At 40.4% G+C, this 14,471-nt stretch overlaps 1 protein-coding gene across 3 annotated transcripts in view; it reads right to left on the bottom strand.

The window, feature by feature from the left end:
- Positions 1–14,471, bottom strand: part of INPP5F (inositol polyphosphate-5-phosphatase F) — an 85,523-nt gene that overhangs the window by 53,002 nt on the left and 18,050 nt on the right. For all 3 annotated transcript variants that reach the window (XM_039237328.1, XM_039237329.1, XM_039237331.1), the window contains exon 2: positions 12,057–12,137. In XM_039237328.1, the coding sequence (XP_039093259.1) occupies positions 12,057–12,137 (81 nt within the window). The remainder of the gene's footprint in view (positions 1–12,056; positions 12,138–14,471) is intronic.

The following is a 14,471-nucleotide window of genomic DNA, read 5'->3' as shown; positions in this document are numbered from 1 at the left end:
TTCGTAGCATACAAACATAATTTATCTTGTAGGTTCTATTTTCACTGCTCTTTTGGACACTTTCTACTTTCTCTGTATCTCTCTACAACCATTGATGTTATGACCAAAGGCAAAAATAAAAAGAGACGTCTGCTGTTGACTCTCACACATTTACTTCCTTTAGCTTGCCCCCAGAAGAAGAGACTATATTCCTGGGGACAAAGCAGGCCCTGCACCTCTCCTGGGTCCACTTCTCAGAGAAGGTGGGAAATGATGAAGCAATGAGCACCTGCTGTCTTAACACAGTCCAGTGTAAACAAAGGGCACAGTAGAGTCCGTATCTATGTCCACATGAAAATAAATACTAACCCAAAGACAGGTGGAGACTATATACTCCAAAGTTGTTTGTCACAGAATATTTGAATACAAGCATTTAAATTCTTGAAGGGCTTCTACAGATGATGCCTCAGGGAGGGGTCTGCGTTCCCACCACATATACGGGAAGATGGAGACACATTGGTAAAGAAGGAAAATGAGAATCCGGAAAGGAGATTACAATTGGCTCACCCTTTCTTTCTTCTGTGTCAAACTGACATCAAGAATACTTTTATGTTTCTCTGTCATTTCAAATTGACAGTCTGAACCAATTTAACTTAAATGACTCACTGCTCTTTATAGAGTTTGAAGTTAGGTTTAGGTGTGTACCAATTTAAAATGATTATACCTTTCTGGTGATTCAAACCTTCTGTTATTACTGAGATGTAGATCATTCCATGCCTCTTGCCTTAAAGTCAGCTTTGATATTAGTATATTACACATCCGTTTTCAGTAGGTTAGCATTTGCACAATTTTTTCTATTGTTTTACTTTCAGCCATTCTGTATACATATACCTAAGGTGCTTACCTTGGGAGCAGCTTATATATAGATCTGGCTATTCTTCCAGTATGAAAACTTCGGGCTTTAATGGAGTATTAAATCCATTCATATGTAATTATTGATACATTTAGAAACCTACCATCTCTTTTTGGTCCTACCTGTTCTATATACTTGCCTTTGGGGAGATTTTTAAAATTACTTTTATTCTATTTCCCCCTTTGTTCACATTTTATAATCTTTTATTATTTTGTTAGTGGTTGTATTTTTTTTTAATTTTTTAAATGTTTTTATTTCTGAGAGAGAGAGAGGGGGGCACAGTGTGAGCAGGGGAGGGGCAGAGAGAGAGGGAGACACAGAATCTGAAGCAGGCTCCAGGCTCTGAGCTAGCGATCAGCCACAGAGCCTGACACGGGGCTCGAACCTTGAGATCATGACCTGAGCTGAAGTTGGACATTTAACTGACTGAGCCACCCAGGCGCTATTAGTGGTTGTATTATAGGGGATGAGAACATGAACCCTGACCTACAAAAGCTTTTTTTTTTTTTTTTAACCAGTTTTACCAGTTCCTGGGCAAGGAATGGAGGACCTTAGAACACCAACCCCCTCCCACACCGTATCACTTCTATGGCATATTTTAATTCCTTTTAAAAAAAATTTTTTTACTGTTTTTTATTTATTTTTCAGAGCGAGAGAGACAGTATGAGCAGGGGAGGGTCAGAGAGAAAAGGAAACACAGACTCTGACACAGGCTCCAGGCTCTGAGCTAGCTGTCAGCACAGAGCCCGATATGGGGCTCGAACCCACGAATCTGAGCTGAAGCCGGATGCTTAACCGACTGAGCCACACAGGCACCCTGTTATGTATTTTAATTCTATTTTAAGCTCCATATAAAGCCAAATTCCTTTAAATCTGCCAGCATATTGGCATTTTCTGTAGACAGAGGGATAGGGATCCCTTCCCACATCTCCACACTCCCATCTAGAGTCATTTACCTTTCACCTGAAGAACTCTCTTAGTCTTTCTTTTTAGCAGATCCCGCTGGTGACAAATTCTCTCAGTTTTAGTTTGTCTCAAAAGGTCTTTATTTTCCTTAACTTTTGAAGGTACAAAATTCTAGACAGGCACCATTGTTTCTATCAATGCTCTCTGCATGCCTTTGAATTTCATGTGTACTTTTCCTCTGTATGCTTTCAGGGTGTTTTCTTGGTCTGTAGTTTTCATCAGTTTCATTTTGTGGTGCCAAAGTGTGGTTTTCTTTATACTTTTCCCCTGTGGTTCAAAGTACTTCTTAAAGCTGTGACTTGTATTCATAATTGGTTTCGGAAAATTCTTGGCTATTATCTCTTCAAACATTGCTAGTCTGTTGCTGTTAGAAACCGAATCTGACTAGGTTCTCTCGATCTCATTTTTTTTAATGTATGAAGTCTCTTCAAATGAGCCATTATATATTAACATACTATACATTATAAGAGAATCTAATAATTGGTGTATCTTAATTGCTTATCTCAGGATAAATTATATTACAATGTGAAGGATCCTGTTTTGGGTTTTTTTTTTTTTTTTTAAACACAAATCTTTGGTAGGAATTTAAATTCAGTCGAGTGTGTGCATAAAACCTACTTCATTGATACCCACTGCGTAAGCTATTAATTGTCCAGTTAGTAATTTTATGTGAATATGAGTACATCTATAGAGTAGGCTTTATGCAAATTTATAAATGAATTTAAATTTCTAAAGATATGAATTCATAGTATATTTAATGTTTTAGTCTATATTTAAAGCCATTTCTTTTTTTTTTTTTTTTAACTACATTAACAGAAATGCTCCCCACCCCACCCCCATTAGAAAGAGATCACTACACATCCCTGAATATATTTTAGGGAGCATCGTACACTGAGTAAGTGGAACTACAAATAATATTGCCACTATACCAGCACCGTTACTTTCAGTCAGGGACCTACTAGCTGAAAGTACACCATATTGGCCTTCTAATTCTCTTACCAACTCAAAAGCCAATTATTAATTTGTTCACCTTCCATACATAGTAGTTACTCAATGTCTCCTGACTGGCTGCTCTGTTGACTAGTATAGGTTCCTCAAGTCTGGGTTTATAGAAAATTGACAATGACTCACAAAGAGAGCATCTAGGGCAAGAGGCACTTTTAATAGGCACCATTTCAAAAATACCAAATGGTGGAATCAGAAACATATTCAGGTTAGCTTATGATGCTTAGGATGAATTTAGGTCCCTAACAATGACCTGCCATAAAATGAAACAATCTCTGATACTGCATAAAAATATAAAATCTTTTCCGTCTGTAATAGTTTTAGAAAACTAGAAAAGTCAAACTTATAAAGTATCATTGGGCAAAATGAATTTATATAGAAAAATACCTTAAAGTATGAAGATGTATTCTCATATGTTCATTGAAAAGTTTAATGTATTGCATATTTTCCTACCTATTGGGTATAACAAATACATGAAGTATAACTGGGATTTTTATTCATGATGCAGGTTTGCCAGCGTGAAGATAAACTACTGGTTGAGAGGGGGCACAGACATGCTCCAGGGCTGGAGGCAACTGGCCCCTACAAGAGGGGACCCCAAACCCATAAGCTCTAGCAAACCTGAAAATCAAGTCAATTCAACCAATCAATAGCCTTCACTTTCTGCTCTGGATGGCTGATACTGGCCCACGTCTAAGTAAATGACAACTTACTGTATTTATCAAGAATCTCTTTTCTTAAACAATCATGCCTGGCAATAATTTGACAATAATCACTTCAGAATGTTCAATAGATAAAAATATTCAAAAAGAACATAAAGAGGGGAATAAATACAGAAAGCACCTTAATAGGTGGTCCATACATACAGTCACTCTTACTGTAACAATCCTTTCCTTTTTCCAAAGCTAAAAATTTTAATATCACTGCCACATGAATCACTGAGACAAACTGGAGTTTAAGAACAAATGGCTGGGGTGCCTGAGTGGTTCAATAGGTTAAGTGTCCGACTTCGGCTCAGGTCATGATCTTGGGCAGTTTGGGAGTTTGAGCCCCGCATCAGGCTCTGAGCTGACAGCTCAGAGCCTGGAGCCTGCTTTGGATTCTGTGTCTCCTCTCTCTGCCCCTCCCCTGCTCATATTCTGTCTCTGTCTCTTAAAAAAAATAATAAATACTTAAAAAAAAAAAAAGAGAGGGGGGGGGGGTGCCTGGGTGGCTCAGTCAGTTGAGCATCCGACCTCAGCCCAGGTCATGATCTCGCAGTCCGTGAGTTCGGGCCCTGAGTCAGGCTCTGTGCTGACAGCTAAGAGCCTGGAGCCTGCTTCAGATTCTGTGTCTCCCTCTCTTTCTGCCCCTCCCCCACTAACGCACTGTCCCTCTCTCTCTCTCTCTCTCTCAAAAATGAATAAATGTTAAAAAAAAAAATTAAAAACAAAAAAAGAACAAATGGCTTCTAACCAGAAAATGGAATGGAAGGGGGCACTTGAGAGGCTCAGTCATGAGCATCTGACCCTTGATTTCAGCTCAGGTCACAATCTCATGGTTCATGGGATCTAGCCCCCTATCAGGCTTTGTGCTGACAGTGTGGATGGAGCCTACTTGGGATTCTCTCCTTCTCTCTCGCTGCCCCTCCTTTGCATGCTCTCTCTCTCTTGCTCTCTCAAAACAAATAAACTTAAAAAAACAGAAAATGGAATGGTAGTGGAACAGCATAAGAGGCAAGCTGACCCATCTCCAAAGAATCTCCCTGCCTGAAAATATGAAAATCTGCCAATTAGAGACGTGCTCGGAAACAAGAAGCTTGCTTATCTCACAACCATTGGGAAGGCTCAAAACTGTGGGTCACATTTGTGTGTTCAGTTCATGCTGCCAGGGTGGTAAAACCATCCACGCCAAGGAGACCAAAGCTCAGGTCGGGGACAAGGGAGGTGATGGAAGATTTTGAAGTGTAAAGTGATGGAAGAGGCTAAGGGAACAAAGAAAGGATGTAAGGGCCATTCAGTATCCCTGTGCTTGGGGAGAGAGCAAAAGGAAGAGGAGGTAAGCAGAAAAGAGTAAGAAGATGTCAGAGAAAGGAATCTCCCGCCACATAGCTGCCTGCTTCCCAGACCCAAATCCAGGCACAGGATAGGTTCCCTAAACTACAATTACAGAGTCTTTTAAGGGTTAACCAGGAACATAGTCACCAATGAAAATTTTACCTCCAAAATAATAATTCTAAGACCCTCATGAATAACAAAGTGAATATAAGATGACTACATTTGAATTACATTTTTAAGTCATTCCATTTGGGCAGAAATGTTAGGTCACAAATAATACTTCCTTAGATTACTTCCTTCAAATCAACTTTAGTACATGAAAAAAAAAATCAACAGTAACCTCAAAAGAGAGGGATTTACTTTTTTAATTAAGATAAAATCAGAAGGAATAACAACAGTGTACATCAAAAGCTCCCTTCCAACTTAAATGTTTTTAATGGCTTCACTGAGATAATTTACATACCATGAAATTCCGCCATTGTACAATGATTTTAATAAATGTATGGAGCTGTACATCCCTTATCCCATGTTTTTACAAGTTTTTTATAACGTGAATTGTTATAAATTGTTATAAATTGAAGTAAAACAATCTAGTTCTCCCACAATGCAAATGGTCATCGACAATTACACACGTATTTAAACATAAGAAGCAATATCGAAAAGGCGTGCCCCAAGAGCCAGGCCCCTGGTGGAGGGTGGAGGCCAAGAGCACTGCGAGGCTCTGCCAGGCTTTTCTTTCTTCCCTCTGGGTCCCTTGACAGCTGGGGTTTTCCAATGGCTTTTCAGGAAAGTACTGAAGCAAGGCTAGTGACACTCCACTCATTCATCACTGAAGTGTAGCAAAGATTTCATGTCATCAGTGTCCTAGCCAAGTCTCCGCAGCAGACTAAAATCACACTTTTCAAACCATATGCAGAATACATTTTACCATTTTAATGATGGGGACATCTTCACCACTTCAACAGCAGAGAAAGAGCAGATGGCCAGCATACTTTTAATGAATGAAAGCTACCACGGTGAGCCACGTCTCTGCCTGTCCAATACTCCCGAGTAGTAATTCGATCAATTACTACTACGCCAAGAGCCTCTATTGCCAAATCAATCAAGATACCATACTGTTTTCACGCCATTTCTGAAAATATCATGGAATATATACTTTTCTTTTTATATTCAGATGCTTTTTACCCTGAGCTTAACTTCTTCTCTATCTTCAAAATAGATTCTGATTTAAAGAATAGATTCTGATTTTGTGATCCAGTTAAAGCCTCCAGCCTAACGCAACCTCTTCACAGAGAGCTCCGTGAAGACGCAGCTATCTCCCCAGCATCAAACAGAAACCGGGAAACATCAATCATGTAGGCCTTTCGCACAGCTGCTGATTCTGCCAAGAGCCATCTCTCCTCTCACGGTGCGCCCTTACCCTGGCCTTGTCGAGATTATCTCATTTTTCAGGCCTTGCCTCCAATGTCAAGTCCTCAGGACTGCCTTCCATCCGGGACCCGCACCCACCAGTCAGGCCCCTCTGCCACATGCTTTACAACATCCCCCTCTATTCCAGAAGCTGAAGTCTAGCGAGCATACAGTGTGACTGGGTAATTAACATCTAGCTCCTGGATCCAATCTCACACTCCTGGAAGCTTCGAGTTTTGTTCACCCTGAAGTCCGCAACATTGAGTGCAAACCTTGACGTGCAGTAGGCACTCTCAGAATATTTGCTACAGTAGTAGTTGCTGAATATTTATGAGTAGCCCTGCTGTAAGGGACACAGCAGTGAGCACAAGAGAAACAGCTCCTGTCTTCCTGGAGTTCATCCTCGGGGATGCGGTGAGAGGGGGCCACAAAAAAGGGAAACAAAAGATTCTTATCATGCCTGTAATTACACATTAATCTATCACTCTTATGTCCTCCTAGACCCTACAATGGATTAAAAATGTTGATGTTTCATGGGGCTTTTCTTTCATGTATTTACCATGTTACACGCCCCTTCTATTTTCTGTTCCTCAAATTGGTAAACCCCACTGATCAAACCAAAGTCAGGTACATTCAAGTTGTCAGAGACAGATTTCATTACACCCTAGCGGAAAGTCCACCTGCCTGCAAATGTGTGGGGAAGAGGCCTTCCTCATAATGCGACCCTGTTTTACAGACAAGGTCTTAAAGAAGTAATTAGGTTAAAATGAGGTGATTGGGGGGGCGCCTGGGTGGCTTAGTCAATTAAGCGTCCGACTTTCGCTTAGGTCATGATCTCGCGGTTCGTGGGTTCGAGCCCCGTGTCGGGCTCTGTGCTGACTGCCAGCCTAGAGCCTGGAGCCTGTTTCAGAGTCTGTGACTCCCTCTCTCTCTGACCCTCCCCTTCTCACGCTGTCTCTCTCTCTCTCCTAGAAATAAAACATTAAAAATAAATAAAAATAAATAAAAATTTAAAAAAAAATGAGGTGATTAGGGTGGGTCCTAAACCAATGTGACTGGTGCCCTTGTAAGAGGAAATCTGGACACAGATACACACATAGAAAGGCCAGTGTGAAGATGATGAGAAGACAAAGGGAGAAGACAACCATCTCCAAGCCAAGGAGAAAGGCCTCAGAAGAAAGCACTTGCCAACACCTTGACCTTGGGACCTCTGGCCTCCAGAATTGTGAGAAAATACAAGCCCCCTGGTCTGTGGGACTTTGTGGCAGCAAACTAACACTGTTCCTAAGTCATGCCTGCTTACATTCCACAGAGCTCAGAGTTCAGTGACAGTCAGGAACAGTGGCATGGCTCACCCACGCCATTGTTAGACTGTCAATGACATCTGTTCAAATAAACTTATGTTCCCATCACACTAGACAAGAACAAAAATTCGTGCATTGAAATGTAGAGAATAAGTAGGAGGGAAACAGGAGTGAAAAAGAGTTTAAGTACAGACATGTTACCCGCCCCCCATCCTCTACCCCCAGAAGGTAAGATGTTCCCAGGGGAACATGCATCTGAAGTGACTATATTAGGTCCAGGACATCCAGGGAACGAACCTCCAACTGGCCAAGCTGATGGTGTGGCCAAAGCAAGAGATTTAGTGGGGTTCATGGAGGATTGGGGATTAGGCATCTCAGGGTAGATATTGCAGGGAGGGAAGGCGAGAAGGGTGGGGAACTGGGGGGCGGGAGTGGGGGTGGAGTGACACACTGGGGTGCGGCTGCAGTTAGCTCTTGTGGGTGGTGGGTGAGGGAAGAAAGAACAGCAGGGGGCCCAGAAAAGATGTTCCTTCGCTTCCTCCCCACTCCCCCTCTTAAGAGTGATGTGACAAGAGGGGGGGGAAAAAAAAGTAAAGCGATTACTCTCCCCGCCTTCCTTTTTTTCCTTTTCTTTCTTTCCATTTTCTTTTTCCACCTCTCCCTTTTCCAAAATGTCCTGTAGAACAGGTACCCCCAGCGCTTACCAACCACTTATTTGGAGTCCAAAGGCAGGTGGTACAAGGAGTTGGAAAGCACGTGTAAACAGAGGCTGACCACGGGAGACGCCCATGTTCACCACCTCCAAAATGCCCACACGTTCCCTGCATCCTGAACTCATTGACCAACAACTTCTATCTGTTCATTGCTTGTAGGAGATAACTTTGGGTCGTCTGCGCAGTCCAGGGCCTCCTACTCTGGCCAAAGAAGTAAGCCTCTGGAGCATGGTTGACCCCTGACAACCAGGGGAGGCCCACGGCCCAGACAGACCAATAGGAATCTCCTTCCTAGGGGTTGAACTAGACTCCGTACTCAATCCTTGATGGCTACAGGCAGTCTCCGGTGGCTGTAGGGCTTGAGGACTGAGGGTACCATTTATGAGCAGAAATTTTGTCCTACATACACAGAAGAACAGAGAAAAGAGGAGAAAAGTAAAGGAGACACACAGGAGAGGTGGTGCTCAGAGATCGCCTGGCCCCAGTGCAATCTCACATCCTGTAAAACATTCACTTCTTGCTTTTGGTCCCTTGGGTTTCTAATAAATCTTCGTTTTGTGTATCCTGATAGGTTTATATTTGCAACCAAAAGAGCCTTAATAAAATAGTGAGAATTTATTACCTTCAAGTATATTATCTCCTTTAGACTCACAATACTATGGGGGGAAAATGGACGGCAGTTATTTTTATTCTTGTTTTACAGCTTACAAAGCACAGGCTCCTGGCATGATGGCTGCAGTGAATCAGCCTCCTGGGACACAAACCTTTGTAAAGTCCCCTCCGATGTTGGCTCTGGACTTGGCTATGTGGCTTACTTTGGCCAATGGGGTATTAGCAAGCTCAATGACACAAGTAGAGGTTCGATAAACCTTCCCCCACCGAGACTCGGCACTCAGCCACCACCCTGGAAAAATGTCTAGATATCCAAGAGAGAGGACCTAAGGGGAGGCCTTGTGTGTAAGAGAGAGGTTACATGGGCAGAGACACGCCTGGAATGAAAACAGATGCCCCAGGCAAAAATGCTGGGTGAACGTGGCCACATGAATGACCCCAGATGACAGAAGAGAAGGGGCAGAACAGCTGCATGGGTCAATCCATAGTATCACGGGATATGATGGTAAACAAAACAGATGTTAAGTAACCCCTTCTATTTCTTGAAGCTAAGAAATAAAGCTTGGATCCATGTCTCCTGACCGATTTCAGTGATTTATTCACTGCTGCAGGATGTGCCTGAAACTGAAGAAAAATAACTCAAAAGTTTCATAAGCTTCATTTAAACAATAGAAAATGAGTTTTAGCTCAGAACACTCAGCTATGAAATTATCCTGTCAGCATATAAATGAATTAAAAATATATTTATGTAAATGTGGACAGGTAGGAGAGAGTTACTAAAATACTTAGCATGGTTATACAATGTCTAAATGCTTTTTTCTCTTTGTACCACAAGAATTATAAAACTACCAAAGACAGAATATCCAACAATGTTCATCGTGGTATTTATTTATTTATTTTTTTTATGTTTATTTTTGAGAGAGAGACAGACAGAGACAGAGTGTGAATGGGGGAGGGGCAGAAAGAGAGGGAAACACAGAATCGGAAGCAGGCTCCAGGCTCTGACCTGTCAGCACAGAGCCCGATGCAGGGCTCAAACTCATGAGCCATGAGATCACGACCTGAGCCAAAGTTGGACGCTTAACCAACTGAACCACCCAGGCGCCCTGTGGTATTACTTCTAATAGCAAAAATAACCCCCTAAACAATCACCCAATGATAGGAAAAAGAACAAATTATGATATACTCATACAATAGTGAAAATAAAGAACTAAAGCTTCATATATCAACATGGATAAATCTCAAAAATATCAAATTAAGTCAGGGAAAAAAAGAAGTAAAAAAACCATGAACAGCTTAATAGTAAAGTACCCCAAATACAAACCTTTTGTTTTTGTTTTTGATTTTTTTTTGAAATTTTATTTTATTTTATTTTTTTATTTTTTCTTACAAATAGTTTATTGTCAAGTTGGTCCCCAAATACAAACCTTAGCAATGTTATTACTTAGGGATGTATATGTAATAAAAATAATAATGAAAATCAAGGGAATAATAAACATAAAATTAAATATAAAACATAAAATTAAAAATAGTAGGTGCTCTAGGAGTGCCTGGGTGGCTCAGTTGGTTAAGGATCAGACTCTTAATCTCAGCTCAGGTCTTAATCTTGGGGTCGGGAGTTCAAACCCCGCATTGGGCTCCATGCTGGGTATAGAGCCTACTTAAAAATAAAATTGTAGGTGCTCTTGAAGGAAAGGAAGTAGGGTATTCTTGGAGAAAGGCACAGTGAGAGATCCAAGGACATTGATCATGTTTCATTTCTTAATCTGGGTAGCATATATACATTGTTTTATAACAACCTACACTGTACATCTATAATAAATAGCTTTTTGTATCTATGAAATATTTCATAATACAAATTTTTAAAAAAATTTAAGACTTAATTTTATTGTTTTAAGCGATCTCTAAAAAAAAAAGTGATCTCTACACCCAATGTGGGGCTCAAACTTACGACTCGGAGATCAAGAGTCGTGTGTTCTACCAACTGACCCAGACAGGTGCCCCAATAGTAATAACTTTTTAGAAATAACCAAAGAATCTAACAAAAGAAAATGAGATGGTCTCCAGCAATAGGTACTTTACAACACAGAAGAAGCAACCTTGCTCCCAAATGCGTAACAATTTTATTTTACTTTTTAAAGATTCTATTTTTAAGTAATCTCTACATCCAATGTGGGGCTCGAACCCACAACCCTGAGATCAAGAGTCACACACTGTACCCACTGAGCCAGCCAGGTGCCCACAACAATTTTATTTTAGAAGAGTAAAAAAGGGCATACATACTACAGAGGTAGCTAGATTCCCAATTACATAGTAATTATGGTAAAGCTGCCTATAGTTCATAACTCATTAAAACTGATGCCAAAGGAAAAAACATATTTAAATACAGTGCTTAAAATATTTCACTTAGTCCTTTTCAGGACTTTTTGGAAACTACCTATATACATCTCTTTTCTTAGCAACAAAATTCCCTCTGAACCAGACACAAGTGTCTGTCTTCTAAGCAAGAGCCTGGTGAATCACTCAGACCTTTTATCAATTTGCCCTGGAAAGGGCCACACTGCGTGCTAAGAGAACCATGCTCTTCCTTAGCCAGAGTGGACTGCATCGGGGATGGACAGCTGACCCAAAGTAGGCCCGTCATGGTCTGCCACGTGCCTATCTCTGAGGTCTTATTCCTACCGCCCTCTCCCTTGAAATCAGTGCAGTTTGCGTAGCTCTGTCAGAGCACCTACCACAATTATCAGACAATTACACATTTATTTCAGAGATTACTGACCGCTATCTCTCTTCCTAAACTATAAGCTCCACAACAAGGGTGAAAACAGGTCAGTTTTTTCTCACTATTATGTTCTACCAACTAGCAGAATTCCTGACACATAGTAGGTGTTCAATTTTTTTAAGAGGAGGAAAAGGTTGTAAAATTATCCCTCCTTTTCTCTAATGTTTTATTTGTACTTCATGAAACTTATATGGAACTATAACTACTTTGGGCAGACCCAAAATCAAAAGCAAAGGAATCAAAGTCGTAACAGAATCCACATTCATCCTCAAAGAAGAAAAGGTCATAGAATGCCACGTTAACTTTGACAAATTTAAGGACTCGACGGAAACATACCTGAATGAAGCTGAATTTTCCCAATAACACCTTCTACCAATCCCAAACAAATGGGATTCCAGGCAAGAAGTAGATCGGTAGCTAAAATAAAATAAGAAACAATCATGAGAATATATTCATCAGAAAACATATTAAAACAGTAGTAGTCTATTCTAAATGATCACCATCCCCAAAGGGCAGTTATGCACATCCAGAACTGAATACATTACTGTAAAGCAATTTATGAAAAAGCATTAAATCCGAGGCCTGAAAAAGGTTTCTGACATCAGGACAGAGATGGGGAGAGAAATGACAAGCCGAAACTCTACTCGGATGGGAGGCAGTACTTTGGCGCCCTGCAGTGGAGGAAAGAGGCTGGTACACTGCAAGAGGGTAAGGTAGAGGAGTTCTCTCACCACCCTGTGGCCCACAGCTGGTCCCTGATTCAAAGTCAAGGCCTGAGAAACAGCCATAGAGATGTCCACTTACTGGATCACACTCTAGAAAACACCCTTTGCCAAAGAAGCTTACACCAAGCAAAGAAATCCAGAAAGCCAGTACTCTTTTATGTGACTTCTCTGGCGAAAACAGGAAGAACCACTGCCGTTTCTTGAGTGCATACCATGTGCCAAGCATCCCAATCAGGGGTCCTTAGAACAGAACGCTTTGGTGACTTTTCTCAATTCTCCCAAGGACGGCACATACCCAGTACTCTTCTCCACTACCAGACAAGAGGCTAATTCGTTACACACAATGGACGTGTGAGAACGGCAGGGCTTAACTCTCTTGCGAGAGAAACCCAGGCGCAAAAGGCTGTTAAATACATGGAGATAAATGAAAACCTAGTGGTAGCTCAAGAGCTGGGAAAAATTACTGAGAATGAAAACAATATTTGTCTTAGCAGGAAATTTAAATTACATTTTAATTATTACCATTTAAATTTTATTTTAGTGAAATTTATAATCAATCTATAACTCATGGGGTAATTACAGACTCAATAGTTCAGGGTCTCCAAATTCACTTGAGTTTTGACTACTGTATCTTAAATGTCTTTGTTGTTAATGATATACTCAGCGGGAGGCAAATGAAGTTGACTCTCTTTGGGCAGAACTGCAATTCAAAGCTAGGCCTGCATGACTCATGGCCTGTATTCTTAACCATCCTGTTATGGAACCCAGACATGGAACTAACCAATAGGACCATATTTACAATTTAAGTAATACACATTCTTACTATAAAAGTAATACTGTACAAAATTGGGAAAAAAATATTTTATCACTCCCATCCAAGATAACTTATTTTGCTAGGTTTAGGGTCAGAGTTTGTGTGCATACCGAAACACAAGACTGCAAATACAGCAGTATATGCTAACTTTTTTTCTTCTAACATTTTGTGAGTCATCTCAGGTCTTTAAAATACTCTTTGGGGCACCTGGGTGGCTCAGTGGGTTAAGCATCCAACTCTCGATTTCAGCTCAGGTCATGATCTCACAGTTTGTAAGATGGAGTCCCGTGTCAGGCTCTGTGCTGTCAGTGTGGAGCCTGTTTGGGATTCTCTCTCCCCCTCTCTCTCTGCCCCTTCCCCACTTGTGCTTTCTCTCTCTCAAAATAAATAAACTTAAAAAAAAAAAAAAACACTTCAAAATTATAATTCACAGCTGCAGATATTTTCCATTAAAGGAAGCACTTCCTAACTCTTGGGCATTTAAGTGATTTCTAGTTTGTCCCTATTGTTAAAATATACTGTGATAAGTGATGAACATTATGCAAATATTGTATTGCCTCCCTAATTAAGAGCTTTAGGACAGATTCCTAGCAATGAAATCAGTAGGTGAAAACATGAAAAAATTTAAAGCTTTCAAACATTACCAAATTGCTTTCTACAAAGGTTACATACCAACTTAGAGTTCTGCCAGAAATATGAAAATTATGGTTTTAAAGTACTCCTGTGGCCATTTAGAATTTTTTTAAATTGTTCTCATTTGCTGGCATCCATTGCCTAAATGATGTTTATTTTCTTTTCATTGCTGATAAAATTAGACATTTAATTATAAAACTGGCTGCTTATGTTTCTTCCATGATTTTGCTATTCATATCTTCTAACGCTTCTATATTCCTTACTGATTTGAGTCCTTTTTATATTAAAGATATCAACTCTGATATGTTTACAAATGTTTTCAGTTTTTAATTTTTATACAGATCCTTTTTCATGATCTTTACACTTAAAAAGCTGTTCTTTACTCAGTATTAAATATTTATTAATTTTATCTTTGCTAATTTTTAAAAGCCTAACTCTACTGGAATTCACACTGGTATACAGACTAAAAATACCCTGATTTCTTTTCAAAGGATGTGCCAGAATCTCTGTCAGGCAGGCCAAGTCTCAACACCTGCCAACACAGATGCCCCTCTAAGCAAAGAGCTCCAACCACCCATA

Source organism: Hyaena hyaena, unplaced genomic scaffold (assembly GCF_003009895.1).
Source record: "Hyaena hyaena isolate Hyena2069 unplaced genomic scaffold, ASM300989v1 scaffold_124, whole genome shotgun sequence".
Lineage (NCBI taxonomy): Eukaryota > Metazoa > Chordata > Mammalia > Carnivora > Hyaenidae > Hyaena > Hyaena hyaena.
The sequence above is the reverse complement of the archived record's forward strand: the minus strand, read 5'-3'. Positions and strand labels throughout refer to the sequence as shown.